The sequence below is a fragment of the Pundamilia nyererei genome, unplaced genomic scaffold (assembly GCF_000239375.1).
Source record: "Pundamilia nyererei isolate P.nyererei 1_Seehausen unplaced genomic scaffold, PunNye1.0 scaffold00060, whole genome shotgun sequence".
NCBI classification, from domain to species: domain Eukaryota; kingdom Metazoa; phylum Chordata; class Actinopteri; order Cichliformes; family Cichlidae; genus Pundamilia; species Pundamilia nyererei.
This window is the reverse complement of record NW_005187461.1, coordinates 201,536-218,461: the sequence shown is the minus strand read 5'-3', so window position 1 is coordinate 218,461 and position 16,926 is coordinate 201,536. Positions and strand designations below refer to the sequence as shown.

Below are 16,926 nucleotides of genomic sequence, written 5' to 3'. Positions count from 1 at the left end.
AATACAGTTACTCATATTTTGTATTCTAAATACGTAACGGCGGCACATGTACTCCGTTACTCCCCAACACTGGCGATATGTCAGAATTTTCAGTAGAATATCTGGATGATGTGGTGGTGTACAGTTGGGACTGGGAAGAGTAAATAAATCCTACAACATAAAGCCTCTTGGGTTGGGCATCAGCCCTCGCCGCTGCACAGGTACCCATAGAGTACCTGAGCTTTGTTGTTAGTTAGGCAGGGTCGAGCTACAAGCTGGGAAAATGGATGCTATCCAGTCCTTTCCTGTTCCACTGAGAGGAAGGGTGAGCTGAAAGGCTTCATATGCCTGGTTGGGTGGTACAGAAAATGTACCCCCCCATTTGCAGAGAGTTGAGTGACTTCACCAAGAATTTAGCCCCTAACAAGGTACTAAGGTAATGGAGAAATGCACCAGAGCATTCAGAGATCCAGGCTGTTCTCCACAGCATTCATCGAGCCATTCATCCTGCAGAGATGCGGTCCTCCTACAAAGAGGGAGGCCAGTGTTATTCCTCTGTTGAAAGATGTTGGGCAGAGAGGTGAGGTACTTGATGGTAGAAATGAGTGTTTGGCAATGAAGTGGCATTTGAATCCTTCAGATATCATCTCTGCTTTGATGCCACTTCCTCATGGAGACTGATCATCACGCCCCCCAGTGGCTGTCTCATGTGGTGGCTGACTGACTGACTAGAAAAACTGAGTAGTGAAATCTTTATCCCTGCTGTAGTGAGAGGAGGTAATGAAAATGTATTCCATTACTGCTTTGCTGCATTTTGTTTTAGGTAATAACATTTTCTGGGCACAGCTGCACTTTAGGAAAACGTTTGCACATTAAGAAGCACAAACCCAGACGTCAGAACACGTGTGGGCTTGTATGGTTATATGATCTTAAAGTAAATAATATATTTGTGGGTGATGATGGTGACAGTTTTAATAGCAGGCTATAACAGAAAAAATGTTACATGGCTTAACTGTCAAATTAAGTAAACTAAAATTTATTCAAATTTCATTTGTAAATTAAATGTTTGATAAATAAAAATAACTAAAGTTGGTTGGCACCAAGTCCTGCCTCTGCCTGGCATGATTGGTCACTCGGGTCCAATCAAACAGCTCAGCAGCTTTCTGTGGTGGGGACCCTTTTGCTGCGTAATTTGCAGTTTTCTGCACAGCGCAGCCCCTCGTTTAGAAACGAGCTTGTCGATGTGTTTGGCTGGTCTTTCTGTGGTGCCGCGGTGACTGTTGCTAACAGTCATCTAAAACAATGAAGAAATATTGCAGTAAATGGCGTTTTACGACAGCAAGAAATAAAAGCGAGACTGTATTATGAAACGATACATTTTTCTATATTGTCATCCGATATATTTCGGCATATCACACAGCCCTAAGCAGGAGTGGAGCACAATACCTGAAATTTTGGAGTGGATTTACTTGACATGCTTTAAAAAAAAAAAAAAAAAAGGTAAAACTTCACAAAACGCTCACAATCCTATCTGCAGTGTTGTATCGGTGTGTTAGTCTGAGCCATCGTTTCTGTCTATATCAGATACCCTGAGACAGACCAGAAACGGATGCATGATAACAGATACACGGGATTCCAGGTCAGCTGTGTGCCACGATGACAAAAAAAAAAAAAAAAGAGGACACGTCCTGCATCCGATTAGCACAACGAGCACCGGTAATCAGCTATTTGTGCATTTAAGACTTTTTTTTGGCAATGCCATACTGTCTAGAGCTACAAACACATTTATAAAGATGCAAGACACAAATCTTACATCATATGCACGTAATGTAAAAAGAGGAATCTGACCTTCATCATATCTTTGTTTGGACACACTCCCTGGTAATGCACTGGGCACGCCCTCATAAAGGCCTTCACCCACAAAGTCTGTGTAGAAAAGCATAAAAGACATGACAGCCATCCAGCTGCAGAGCTGAGCCACGCACAGCTGCCTCATCACCCGTGGAACGTGGCAGTAGCTCCTGTAAATGGCCGGCGTCATGGACCAGCATGTCCTCAGTAAGCACATCAGGGGTCCAGACTTGAGGAGCCTCAGCTTGCACTTCAGCAGGTAGCAGCACGAGCGTGGCACGCCACACCGGCCGGCCTCCATCACACCGGTCCCCGGCTCCAGTAGAGATCCCGACTCTCCCGCGCCGCTGTTGGCACAAGAGGGTTCCTCGGACACCTTCATGGTGATTAGCACACTGGAGATGAAGATGAGGATGAGGAGGGAAAAGAGGCACTCTGCTTGGCCTCCCAAGTAAACAGAGAGGAGGCCGTGACTCCAGTCCAGTGCAGGTAGCAAATAACCCACACAGCCTCCCAAGCTCACCATGAAGGAGAACATGGCAAAGGCTTGGCTGCAGTCCTCCTCATCCCGATACAAATCTGACAGAAGAGCCTCCAGCGGTGTGAAGCAAACTTGTCCACAGAAGTCAAGGAGCCCAACACCAAGGATCAGGAAGCCCACCTGGAACACGGAGGAAACGCAAGGTTATATGGAGGACACAGTCTTCAAACGAATAAACTCTCGGGAAGAATTTACCCTTTGTCTGAAAAACTCAAATTCAAACAAACATTTCACACACCTGGAGCGTGCGGCCACCCCATGCAACGCGGGCTGCCAGGACGTCAGCGTGGGGAATAATGAAAAGCGCCAGAAGGACTCCCATCGACAACAGCCAGATGAAAGGCCGCCTCCTGCCGTAACTGCTGTTGCACTGGTCACTGGCTGAGCCGATCAGGGGGATGAACAACAGGCCAAGCACTGGCCCGATGCCTGCAGGTACAACCAGGCAAACACAGAAGTCAGAGATCATACTAACAAACCATAAGATGCAAAGACAAAGCATAAAGAAACACAGACAATGTTGGGGAAAACATGTATTCACAGATGTCGATGTGGCGGAAAAATCAAAACCAATCCCTATCAACTCAAACATGTCTTTGCCACAAACACCAGTATGGTTTAAAGATACTAGAACTGGTCGAGTGGAGCCAGATTTTTACTGGTTGCCTTAGATTCTTTGTTATTGACCTCAGGGGTGAACTGCATGCGTCTCTGCCATCATTAATGACTGCTGAGGTGACGGTTCCTACAGATGGCTCGCTGCCTGAAGGTAGCAGTCATCCTTCACACGTGGCTGGGTCTGGCTAATTAGAACACACCATGAGACGCTGGTCCACACAAGATCTAATGTGATGAGATCTCGGGGCTAGATTTTGACATTTAAGAAGGTGCCCCGTGAAGTACTCTTACATCATTTCTCATCAAAAGGAATTTCGTGCGTGCCCAGTGGCCACGCGGTCCTTCATTTAAGTGTTTACAGAACACACGAAAAATAAAAATACACAGAAGCCTGTTAATCATAAACGCTGTTCTGCAGCACCTCTAACGTGACACGTGTGTGTTAGAGTCCGGCGTAAAAGTAAAGCAGCAAATATGGGGAAGAAACTTAAGGTCAGAAAGACCCGAAAAGATCAATTCTACCACCAAAGAAACAGGTCATCGCTCTCGTTCCTCCAAACTGATCCAGCTTAACCGCAAGTTCCAGTTTCTGCAGAAAGTCTGAGCTCTGGTGGATCTGTGCCCTGCACCTGGAGGGTGGTTGCAAATAGCGTCTAAGTTTACGCTCGTTTCAAGTCTGATTATCGGTGTTGACTTGGTCCCCAGTAAGCCCATCCCCAACGTAAAGGCCATCGCCCACTGAGAAATGCAGACAGGCTCTCAGAAAGGAGCCTCAGACTTGGAAAGTGGATGTTAAACGACAGAGCCCCAAACGTGGGAACACTTTTCCCAAGTTCGCCTGACTCTAATGGCTCTGAAGTCGCCCTGTGAGTTTCTTACCAACGGTGGCACCTTTGTCTCCAAAGAGACTAACGTTCAAAAAGTAGTACAACATTGACACACAAGCAAGATCAATTTGCACTCTTTCTGCAGTTTGACAAGAAAGTGAAACATGAAGAGAATTCTTAAAAGCATGAACTGAAAGGAGCCACTTAAACTGGGAAATGGAGACAGGTAGAACAAATACGCTGCTGCCAGCGAGTCTACCCTCGATCACATTTCTCCCTCTGCAGCTGTGGAGGCCCCTCAAAACAATCCTTATCATCTACAGCTGGAAGTGTCACTGCATCACACATTCCCCACTCACTCTTACCTCTCCTAAACACAATGCAAACTCCAGTTTAGAAACACGCATGTGTGCTATGAAAAATAGCCAATACAATGAATAAAAAAGCGTCACATGTGCTCAAGTAAACGTACTTACGATTAAATGCTAAAAAGCAGAATGCTCTCTGCCCCAGTAAGAGAAACTAGAGAAAGAAAGTAATTACTGTTGGATGAAGCAACCACAAATGGCTATTAGATACAGTAGACAGCAGCCATCGGAGAACTTGACACTGCTGCTTGGGGAAATTAGCTATAAGCCTCCCAAGACACGATATCCATCTTCATTCAAATAACATCCCAGCACTCCATTATAATACAAGCATATAGGAATTAGGTTGAAAGCCATTTCCAGATTGCCTTACAGTGCAGCGTGTTTGAGAGCAACGCTACAGTGAAATCATTTTTCTTCATATCACAAGCAGCTGTTAGAGAGGTGCAAGAGTAGGAGGGGATATTGTTTTATACAGCTGAATGGCCATTTCTGTTGTGCACTCTGAGCCTTTTGTTACGGGGGAATTATATCTATCATCAGTACAGTCACAAGGCAACGTCTCAAACAGACGCCTGCAGTGAGGACCACGGGAATGCCATTTGCACTTACAGGATAAAGCAACTATTCATATTAGCACACAGTACAAATGCTAACAGTCCAATCAGACAGGTAAAGTGAATAACAGTGATCGTCTCCTTTTCCTCAGTGGGGATGTTACTTTGTCACGTACGACCCACCGAAACGCTGCTGCAGACCAAAGGTCATGAACTCGTTTTTAGTTCGTAGTCCACATGTCGAACAATTTCAACTAAAGTGGGCCTTCCCTGTAAGCGCAGTCACCGAACCGGCTCATTAATGCAAATATCCAAATAGCCAATGCCATGGCAGCAACTCATAGTATTTAGGCATATACAGATGGTCAACATGGTATGCAGGCAACCCGCTGAAGTTCAAATCACCAAAACTGGACAACAGAAGATTGGGAAAATGTTGTATTGACTTCTGCCTGAATTTGGCGTCAACAACATTAAAGCACAGATACATGGAGCCTTGTATCAACAGTGCCGTTGGTGTAATGGTCTGAGTATTGCTGGTGACCCTGTCTACACCGACTACATCCTCTGATGGTTTCCAGCAGGATGAAGCAGCATCCCGCAAAGCTCAGACATCTCAAACTGGTTTCTTAAACATGACAACGAGTTCACTGCACTCCAATGGCCTCCACAGCCATCAGATGCCAATCCAATAGAGTATCCTTTGGGATGTAGTAACGCAGGGGATTTGGTCCATTTCAGCTTCACCACCTTTGGCTGAAGCTTCCAACGATTCAGGCTACGTCCACACTAATGCGTTTGCATTTGAAAACGCATCGTTTTCTCTCCGTTTTGGCCTCCCGTCCACGCTGAGACGGCGTTTTCGCTCAAGGAAAACGCAGCATTTTGAAAATGCATACATTTGAAAACAGTTGCAGTGTGGACAGCGAAAACAGAGACTATCGAAAACGATGACGCATGTTAGTCATGTGATGCAGTCATGTGACCAATTAAACAAAGATAGCAGAGGGCGTTATACAGCAGTTGTTTAGCCCTATTAAAGATTAATATCAGTCTGCACGCGCTCCAGATAGCTTTTCTTCAAATTCTTTAATTCTCACTCGCTTTTGCAACTTTGTACTTTTGTGTTACTCGCAGCAACAACTCCACCTCATTGTGAGTCCATTTAACAAACTCTGTGCTTTTCCTCGACATTCTGCCGCGACGTTTCAAAGAGCCGGAAAGTAAATAAGCAGCAGACAGAAATGAGGCAGGTCGCATCTTCTTGCATTTCACGCATGCGCAGGACTGGAACGTCAGCGTTTTCGGCCTTTTCAATGGGGACGCACAACTCTGAAAACGACTGAAAATGCTAGTGTGGAGCGTTTTCAGACATAAACACAGTTGTGAAATCTATCCGTGCTGGTGTGGACGCAGCCTCAGACCTGTGAATAAATGTATTCATTTGAAGAACTCCTCAAAGGGTAGTGCTAACGATCTCAGGGACTGATTACCAACCGGCTGCCAATCAAGGTGAACTTTTAGCTCGTGTTCCAAGAATAAGAGAATGCTTCAAATCAAATTATCGTTAATAATAGATCCACATTAAATGTAATTTGCCTCATTATAACTTAATAATAGCATCTTGACATTCACCCAACACAGCTGAAACACCTCTGCACCCTTTTGGAAAGAACGCGTTTGTGTGAAGAGCGGTTACATCCATTACCGTCAAATGACAAGCATGTCATCACTGTTTATTAGTTTGATTTCCAAATGAGTGTGAGCTGAAGAAACTGCGGGTTTGGAGAAATGGCCTTTGTCTACCACTCTGCACTACTGAGCCGTTGCCATCACGCCTCACACCAGAAACGGTATCGGTTATAGGCAATAAGATCATCGAACCCTACACTCGTGACACAACCTATTAATTACTTTCAATGAAATCAGTCCCGGTGGGGAAATTCCTGCTCTCCATACATTTTGCAGGTCCAGTGGGCATTTTGGAAACCTGTGGTGGGAAGGTCCTTACACACCGGCGTGAGCAAATAAGCCTCAAATACATACAGCACCAGAGGCAAAGCCAATTATGCTTTAGTGAATTGCAGTGTTCGTCAAGTTACTTGAAAAAAAGTAATCAGTAACTAATTACTGATTACTTTTGAAAATAAGTAATCCCATTCCTTTACTGATTACTTATTTTCAAAAGTAAGTTAATTAGTTACTTTTTAAAAACACGATTTACAACCTGAATAGGTAACAAAGCGATAGATCTTTAAACCCAATTCTATTTTCTACATAATCCATCATACAAAATGTAATCAAATGGAAAAAGCCTTTTTTTTTTAACTTGTTTTATTAGTTTTAATCTTTTAACTTTATGCATCAAGCAAAGATTAAATTATCTGCAACATTCTCTGACTGGAAGAAATTAGTTTAACATTTAAACCTATTTTCTGCACATTCCAGCACATAAAATAAAATGGTTTTTGTGTTTACACTCAGTCTTTCAAATAGATGCAAGTAAAACACAGCAGAAAATAAATAAAATCAGCAGCCCTGTTGTTCTATTTTCACCTGTTTAGCAGGAGTGGGGCAGGCGGATGTTTGCCGTGGTGCAGGTGTGCCGCAGCGATCAGTGGAAGGATCTGGGAGTTTCTCATTCCCCTGGTAGCGCACTCGGTGCTTGCTTTCTTCCCACGCACAGCGGACACTAATGTTTTTGTCACTTTGTATGGAATCAAACTCAAAGTAAGGTCAGTACTTCCACGCTTTAAACGCTGCACGCTCATACTCTCTCTGCACTCCATATATGATCCACTGTTGATCTGCACACAGCTGTTGTCACGAACGTCGCACTCGCTTACGTCACTGTCATGAGACATTCTCACAAAAAAATCACGGTTTTAGTAACGCAGTAACGCAGCGTTCCTATGGGAAAGTAACAGTAATCTAATTACCTTTTTTGCAATAGTAATCCCTTACTTTACTCGTTACTTGAAAAAAGTAATTGGATTACAGTAACGTATTACTTGTAACTTGTTACTGTATTTTCATGTAAGCAACAAAGCTGGGTTAATATGTTCACATTACAGTGGCTCCAAACACTGAAGCAGCTCTGTGTGTCTGACGGTCTGGAGGACGTGGCTCTTCCTCCCACAGTTCTCCTCCCTGCTGCCTGATTGCCACACTGACAAAACAGGTGAGTTGACCACTTACCTCCATAAAGACCTCAATTATGTTTTTATGACCTAAATGGAAGATGGCTGCCCCGACGCGTACTCGCACTCCCATGCTACACCCCCCACTGTGACACACAAATTTAGCTGCCACTGGATCTCATATACAGTGCTTCTGCAAAAATTAATGCCGATAGCTTTACACTACAGCAAAACCTACGAAATTCACAGAAACCCTGCTTTTTGTCCTTTTGATCTTCCTGCAGATGCACAAAAATTATGTTTATTAGTTTGCAACGTATAAAGTGTCACAGAATCGCTGATCAGTGTTTCCTTACAATATATCTGGGCCGAAACACCCAGGTACTATTATATAAATTATATACTATATATCATATTATAATTGGAGATAATGTGTCATTCAGAGTTAGTGGACTAGACCAGCGGTGCCCAACCCCCGGGCCACGGACCGGTACAGGTTCGTGAGTCGTTTGGTACCGGGCTGTGAAAGTTATGGTTTTCACGGTTTTTATCGCCGCTAATAAAGTTACACAATTACACAGTGAATTCGCCTTTATTATTATTATATTTACAAAATACCACAGTTTTTGTTTTGGTCGTATAATTTTATTTTTTATTATTTTTCCGCTGCACCTTAAAGGCCGGTCCATGGCGCTAAAACGGTTGGACCGCTGGGCTCGAGCACAGTCTCCTATTCGGTCCGTGCCAACCAGCCAGGCCTAGCTCAAGGCAAAAGCCAATGTTTTATACTGGTCTGTTTTTTGTGTTTGTTTGGGGTTTTTTGTCAAAGACACTCGGAAACAGGAAATGCTCATTATTAGTCACTCTGGTTCCCAGCTCTTGTGTCTAACGTATCAATTATACCATGAAACTATTATTTAAAATGCATATCGTCATTGAACCAGCCATCGAGGAGACAGACAGGACACGCAGCTGAAACCTGCAGGGTGGGCGGTCCCACCTTTGCCTTTTATTGTGTGTGTGTGAATGTGTGTGTGAATGGGTGGATGACTCGTTGTGTAAAGCGCTTTGGGGTCCTTAGGGACTAGAAAAGCGCTATACAAATACAGGCCATTTACCATTTCATGTTTAACAGAAAGAGATGAAACGACGAGAGAGCATGAATACGTGTACGAGAGTGAGGCTTAAGTGCATGCAAACACCCACACTGCGAGGTGCCAAAAAGGCCTAGTAATTAGCTTACCTAGCACCATGGTCATGTACCGCTCTTCTACTCCAGCCTCCAGCAGCAGTGGAGGAACGTATGTGATCCCAGCTGCCACACAGATCTCCAGGCCACAGGTCAGGGAGTTCAGGAGAACAAGACGCCAATGAGACCTCCATCCAGGCATATTTACAGAGGCTGGGTCGCCTTTCCTTCCCTCTGGGATGGTCACTACTGGGGGCAGGGAAGGGGGGAAGGATCTGGATAGGGACAAAGGGGGGGATGAGGGGAAGCAGATGGTGCCCCGGTTGGACCCGAGGACTGTCGCAAAGGGACAGCAGCAAAGACACTTTGATGTCTCAGATGACCTGGAGGATTCATCCTCTTCTCAGCATTCTGGATCTGAAGAGCAAAAGAAAAGTTTTCAGTGCACAGCCACATCATGACCATCGTGCAGAAATTACCAGTTTGAAAGCTGAAATAAAACCTGAGCAAAACCGATTATTCACAGGATGACACCTGTAAAGCCACAGATGTCAGTGGCTTCAGGTTACACAGGGGATTATCAGCATCCTTGTAACAGAACACAACCTCAAACAGGTTGCATTATATGTTCCAAAGACACGGAAATGGCAGCAAAAGTCAAAAAGCAATGATGGATTCTCTGAGCTCTTCACCAACAGCTTCAGGGCAGCACGAACAACAACAGGGAAAGCAGATGAGTCAGCTGGAGCAACGTGGCAAACCATTTGCTATGCAAATTACTCTGCTGTTTTCCTTGCTCGCTTTTTTCCGCCTCGTTTTAAAATATGCCAGAGATGTAGAAAAAAATTAACCATTAGCTTTTGGAAAAGTTGAATTTCTCTTTTCTTACTATCCCTCACCACGACACTTGACAGGAGCACCAGTATTAGCACCCACACCTCCCGGAGCCTACACTGTCATTATTGCATTATTGAGCTCTGATTGGAGCTTTAGTCACATATTCTGCAGATTATTGTTGAACTCAATGAGCAATAAAAGATCTTTGCTGGGCAGAAAGGATCAGGCAAGATGATCAGTCGAGTCACCTGTAACGTATACAACACGTCATCCCATCACCTAACATAACGACGACTGAGACAAATTGTCGGCACGTTACGCGTTCTGAGGCGTGAGACGGGTCAGAATGAACCTATACATGTGTTTTACATGTGACATGAAAATCAACCTAACAAATCGTCATGTATGTTAAATCTGTTCACGTCCTGATCCTGAATCACTTTGGAAAACACGATGTAGTAGCGTTAAGCTTAAGCGAATGGACAGCTGGAGTCTCTGCTTGAGCGTGCCTTAGCGCCACGAGCGGCTTTCTGTTGGATTCAACTGACAACCCAGAGCGTTTCATAAGGACTTGGAATAGCACCTTTCGCATTAGCATGTGACGCCCAGGGGCGGGGCAAATCATCAGTATGTTACGCGTTGGGAATGATAATGCTCTGACTGTATATGGCAGGGGTGTCCAACTCCAGGCCTCGAGGGCCGGTGTCCTGCAGGTTTTAGATCTCACTCTGGGTCAACACACCTGAATCAGATGTTTAGTTCATTACCAGGCCTCTGGAGAACTTGAAGACATGTCAAGGAGCTAATTTACCCATTTGAACCAGCTGTGTTGGATCAAGGACGGGTCTAAAACCTGGAGGACACCGGCCATCGAGGCCTGGCGTTCCCCAACCCCGGTATATGGGCTCAGCATGCCAGACACTACTACAGGATCCAATGTGATGCCAGATAGAGGCAGACTGACAACACCGTCATCGACAGTTTGGTCAAGTTGGTGCTTTCAGGTTCAAAAGAACAACAACTGTATCCTTATTGATCACGTTGACAGATGACCCAAACACACGTTGAAGCATACGTTCTCCAACATGTTTTTAAAAGCTGTTTAATTCTAGTCAAATCATAACAGCCTCGTGAAACTCTCACTTTCCCAATCAAACAGCATGTATTCACTCCATATACCTGAAAGTGCTCCAATCATTCACCCGAACATGCCGATAAGGCGACCAGTCTCTCAGTGTTTTGAACTGAGTCTGAAAACCAAAAGCAGAATCTTACATAAACTGAAATATCTGGAAACAGCAGAAGAGGCAGATTGATGAAAGTCCTCTAAATAGAAAACTGCCATCCATGAACATCCATGTGCAGATCGCACTGCTTCCTGGAGCAGAAAATAAACAAAAACACAACCAAGAGAAACACTGTCGTCATCATCCACCAATGAGACGGTGTGCTCTGTTAAAGCAGAGGGGCAGAGCACGAACGGTCAGAACAGCCACAACCACAAAAACAAGGCGCTATATTTGCATTTAGTGTGACATTTATCTGCCAATGCTGCCCATCTGTTCACTCCCAGCAAACAAAATGGATGTGATCATCTCAGACGAGACTCGGTGAAGCACAGATGGGTTCAGTCGGTATTTCAAGGACTTTCCACTTTGCTGGGTGGGAAAAAAAACCAAAAAACCTCTTTAAAAACAAACAACAAAACAGCTGATAAAGACATAAAATAGTGGCCAAGCCATTTTCCCCACCAGTGGCTTTTGAATAGTATAAGGTGTTAGCTAAGAGGTCCATTTAAAATCTGTGATGCCTTTCACATCATTCCAAATCAGGGACATTAACTGAATGCTATCAACACCACTGCAAGACTTCCTCAGGCATTCATACATTCCCATCTTTGTCATTATGACACTTTTGATATAGAGGCTCTCTGAGAATCTGAAGGACAATGCAACAGTGTTAGCAGGCCGGGCCGATCAGGCGCCCGGGTCACAGGGAGAGAGAGGTCCATTTCACACCCGTCAGATCTTATTCCCACCCAGCCTGGACGCACTGAAAGACACTCATCAGGGGATCAGCCTTTGCCCCTGGGCCTGTCTGGCCACTACAACCCCCTACCAACATTCTGTGTGTGTGTGTGTGTGTGTGTGTGTGGATTTCTTCCTCATCCTTCCTCTGAGGTCAGCTTTATCTTTGACCTGCATTCTAAGAGGAACCTTCTGACATCTTTATGGTTCTCGGTGTGAACGCCTTCCACCGCAGCTCCATCTGACTCTGTTAGACTGAAAAAGTGGCAAGAGTACAGAAATCTGATTTTCCCAAATGTGCGTCAGATTACAGTGTTTTGGAAATGAAACTGTGTCGAACTAAAGAAGGACTGCAAGACAGCAGTGCAGAGTGACATTCATTCATGCTCCTTAACCTCCTAGGACCTGCGTCCACCTATGTGGACATCCCATTTTGTGTTATTTAGACCAAAATACTTAATTTTGCTCTATAAGGGCCTGATGTCCACTTACGAGGACATTATGCTGCTACTGTTCTATCGAAATTTTAAACAAATATCCTCATATGTGGCTCAGGTCTTAGGAGGTTAAAGTCAAATATAAAAGATAGGGTCAGTTTATTGTAAATTGTAGCTCTACAGCTAACAAAGCATTTGTGGTGCCGTTTTAAAGCAGAACGGAGCTTTCAAGCACTCAAGTCTGCATGTTAGGGAGAGGGGACAAAGGGGACACACACACACACACACACACACACACACACACACACACACACACACACACACACACACTCCACTGCTTACTTAATGACACCTGACTCTACAATGCATTGCAGTCATGACCTTCATCTTCACGTAGCCTCGGAGACACAAAGGCACGCTTAGGCTGTTAGACAAATGACTTTCCTGCTGCTCACCTGACAAATAACACAACCGGAGCCAGACAGGTGACGGCGAGGAGATGGAGGCTGGTTTACTGTTGTCAGCTCTCCTTTTGCTCCATTACCAATTCCTATTCAGCCTCGCCCCCTCCCAACTCACAAAAATCAGCCCTAATGACTCCGAGTGGTATTCTTAGAATACAAAACAGCCTTTGTATACATTGTGCCAGGGAGAGTAATTTAATAGAGGGAGGTATTAACTCCAGACTAAATGTTTTGATGCAGGATTCTTATAGACGGTAAGATACAGGAAGCATGTTTGGGTACGAGCGGAGGGTCTCGCAGCAGATATCAAGGTTTGTAAGAGAAGAGCGGAAGGAATTGTTTTGAGATGACATCACAGCCAAAAACACAGCGGAGGCCGTGGCTGCAGAAACAGCAGGAGGCTCTGGTTGGCTGCTTGGCTCACGCTGAATGGCTGCAGCACTATAGCCGCTCTGCCTCTCCGGTTCCTGGACATTAATGGACCCAATCGTCCGCACTGAGAGACAAGCAAGACCAGTCTTTATGCAGACCGCTTGTTTGGCCAGCAAACCTTTTTCTATGGCTCTCTCTGTAAAACAAGAAAGTTAAGCTGGACCTTTACTTGGTCCTGGAAGCTGCTTAGAGAGGAGCACTGTAGAAAAGTAGCAGGTGAAAAGGAAACAAACAGGTTACACCTGGAAGGTCCTCGAGGTGGGCTCCCATCAGACATGGGATCTCTACAGAAACAAGAGGCCAAATTAGACCCAAATTATTGGATTACCATCCCCCGTTTAGGAATTCAAAACGTGCACCAAGATGAGATCAAGTAAAAAAAACAACATACTTTCACTAAACAAATGCTTCAATCTCTTCTTTACACGTCAGTTCAGATGGTTTTGCTGCTTTGCACATTAACTGGCATTTGAGCTGCTTTGGCTTCCTGATTTGCGTGACTTCAACACTCAGCACGCGAAACCAAAGCCTTTCACTGGTCCGCTAGGGTCAGAGACACGTAAAGTTCGTGGCCACACAGTGAGTGCAAGGGTCGTGCGGACATCTGCGTGCCATTTATGGATTTGGTGACGTGCATGTATGAGCTTTATGTTACGACGAACCAGCTGCACATGCGTCACAGGTGAGTACGAGGGAGCGACCGCTCATTCAGTCCTCTCCAACCGTCCACGTCTGCATCTTCCCTCAGCATGTGCATAAGCATACATTATTAAATTGTCTCCAGGGGGTAAATGAGACTCTTCTTCATCCTGGCGTTGTTCCCGCTGGTGCAGGGTCCGCTCTTCGGCAAAGGTTTCTCCATTTGGTTCTGTCCGAGGCGTCCTCAGGTGATGCGTTGACGGTCTTAATGTCTTCCTTGATTTTGTCCATCCGCCGTTTCTTCAGTCTGCCTCGAGGCCGGCGTCCTTCTGGGTCGATCCTCATATCCGTTTTTGCTACAGAGTTCTCATTGCTTCCAATCACATGTCCGTACCACCTCAGGCTCAAGCATCTGCAGTAAATGAGATTGTAAACCTATAAATTAATGAACATACCACAGTCAGTTCATTCGAATTTTAAGCTGCAATCCAACAGTTTGACAGCGAGCCCACACTCGGCACTTGCTCCAGACTATGTGCAGTCTGTGAGCCGTTTGCTGTGTAGCAACAGATGCGTCGGTGACATTTTCCATTCAGCCCAGTCTTCCTCCTGCAGTCGCACCTCAGAAAATAACAACTCGACAGCAGAATCAAGTTTATTCTCAAGCAAGTTTATTCTTAGCTGGCTGCAAATTTAATGATGCCACGCAGCTGCATTTGTTAAACGACAGTCCAGCTGTGAACAACAGGATACTCTTCTGTACTGTGAAGAATTAAGAGGCAAAGGAGGGCCAACCCAGTATTAGCTAGGTCTAAGTTAAAAAAAAAAAAGCATGTCATATTTTAATATGCATGACCTAATAAATATTGCACATACAACCACAACATTAGCAGCTATACTGATCAGGTCGGACGTGAAGCTACAGCACAGCTGTGCAAACGCTTTCAAAATGTACAATTTACAGCACACAGTACAACTCACTGTATTTATAAACCAAGGAAAACGTCTGAATTCACCAAAGAGGCCTAAAAGTCTTAGAACTGAAGTTTGAGACCACTTTACGTAACCGGCTGAAATGAATCGTCGAGCCTTAAAATGCCAAAATATGATTTGTTAGTCCACATCGCCCAGCTCATATCTCGTGTAAACAATTATTCCAAGACATCAGAGATATTAGATACTCTATGCAATTACAACAACCTCCTTTCATCCCTTCTTCAACGAGCATTACCGGGTGTTGTCATCCAGATTAGCTATGCTAATCCACCGGCATCATTCTCCAACTTCTTTGCGTTTGATTTGGATTTTCAGCCTGTTCCCAACTCTGAGCCTCATTTCCCTGCAAATCCTGTGACCAACCTCTTCTTTTTATGCAATTTTACAATTTTAAAAAAGGAACAACTGCAAAGCTTTGGTGCAAATAACCCCCCCAGTTTTGTGCAGCCTGAGTAAAAATTACAGTCAATCACCGTTATTTTAAAATGCTGGTTTGGTGAGAAAATGTGAGTACGGGACATGCATCTTATATTTCAGCTGGAAAGCCAACAGAGTCTCATTTCTAGAGGGTAAAAATAAAATTCTTTCCGTTCAAATCTCCACATAATTAGGACAATGACTCAGAAGAGTCTAGACTGAAAGGATGACGAGCAGACGGTTCATAGCTCGTGAGAGAACGACGCTGTAGGTTTTCCTTCAAGATTTATTTTAATAAGAGACTAATTTTTTCTGCTAGGAACAAAATATGTCGTCACTATGAATTCTTTTTAGGACTCGTTCCCTCCCAGCACAGGAACGCATCTTCACACCAGTAAGATCCAACCATGGAAAGAGTGGAGGAGAGCACCAGTGCTCACCACACCGAGGCCAAAGATGATTCACACAGCTAGAGTGAGGTCTCACAAACACACTGTTACGACCCGGCTCAAAGCCGCAACATAAAAAAAGGATACGAATATCAGAGTATGGGTTTTATCTTAGAATGGAAAACCAGGTTGGCTAAAATGGCTGCTGTCACCAAGGCAAAGACAAGTGAGCTCCCTGGGAGCTTGCCTCAGGTATGCTTTTAGCCACACCTGACTAGGTGTGGCCAATTAGCACCAGCTGAAAACATTGAGGAGATTAGGGGCTGCAGAGGCGTAACACCTCCTCCCTCAAAAGGGTTCCTCTAGGACCCCTAAATTTATTACAAGCCCCTCTGAAGCCTTCAGGTCCTTGACCCACAAACCTGAAATAAAAGTAAAAGCTAACAGAAGCACAGTGTTCACATTATAGTTGGCATCTTTAAGCATGGATGCCCCTGCATGAGGATTTGAAGTTGCCACACAACAGTCAAACCCAAAATGATGACCTGACCTGCTACAACACAAAACCAAAAGTAGCAACAAATAATCACAACCAAGTGATCTGTTGTCTCCACCACACAAATGGTCACATACGAGTGGCCTTATACCACAACAACTTACTTTAATCCACAAGGTTCAGTAAAGAAAACATACTAGTGACCACCCACAAATGGAGAGCTATGGCCACACGACGACCACGTCAAGGGTGGCTCAGCACCCCTCAGTGTTATTGCCATCACCTGGCCAACAACACTCACAAGTGATCCATCAAAAGTAGCCATATTCCCCACAACACTAAAGGTCACAGCACAAAACACTCACCTCATGAGGATGTCATTAGCATCCATCAACACTGACATTAGATGCGCACACAGTGTACACACTATGCCAACTTAAAAACGACCTACCTGCCTCAGCTACAGACCATAATTAATGAACGGTCTCAAACCTCTTGCCAACCCATATGGAAAAGAAATAGTAAAAAGATATGATTTACTCGTGAAAGTGGCCACTTTCACATTACTTTCATATATTTTTTAGTAAGTATCCAAAACATACAAGTTTCATTATATAATTTTTCAAGGGATCTTATATCTGTTTTCACCCTTGTATGCTTTTCATACAAGTTTCACACAAGACAGATACAAACTTTATAAAATTTATATATATCTTTTCCAT

At 44.4% G+C, this 16,926-nt stretch overlaps 1 protein-coding gene across 3 annotated transcripts in view; it reads right to left on the bottom strand.

The window, feature by feature from the left end:
* Positions 1-16,926, bottom strand: part of LOC102208990 (solute carrier family 45 member 3) — a 43,827-nt gene that overhangs the window by 13,962 nt on the left and 12,939 nt on the right. For all 3 annotated transcript variants that reach the window (XR_311777.1, XM_005734739.2, XM_005734738.1), the window contains exons 2-4: positions 9,125-9,487; positions 2,610-2,800; positions 1,828-2,491 (exon numbers count right to left, since the gene is read on the bottom strand). Coding sequence is in view for 2 of the 3 variants with exons in the window: in XM_005734739.2 (XP_005734796.1) it covers positions 1,828-2,491; positions 2,610-2,800; positions 9,125-9,272 (1,003 nt within the window). In the remaining variant the exon portion in view is untranslated. The remainder of the gene's footprint in view (positions 1-1,827; positions 2,492-2,609; positions 2,801-9,124; positions 9,488-16,926) is intronic.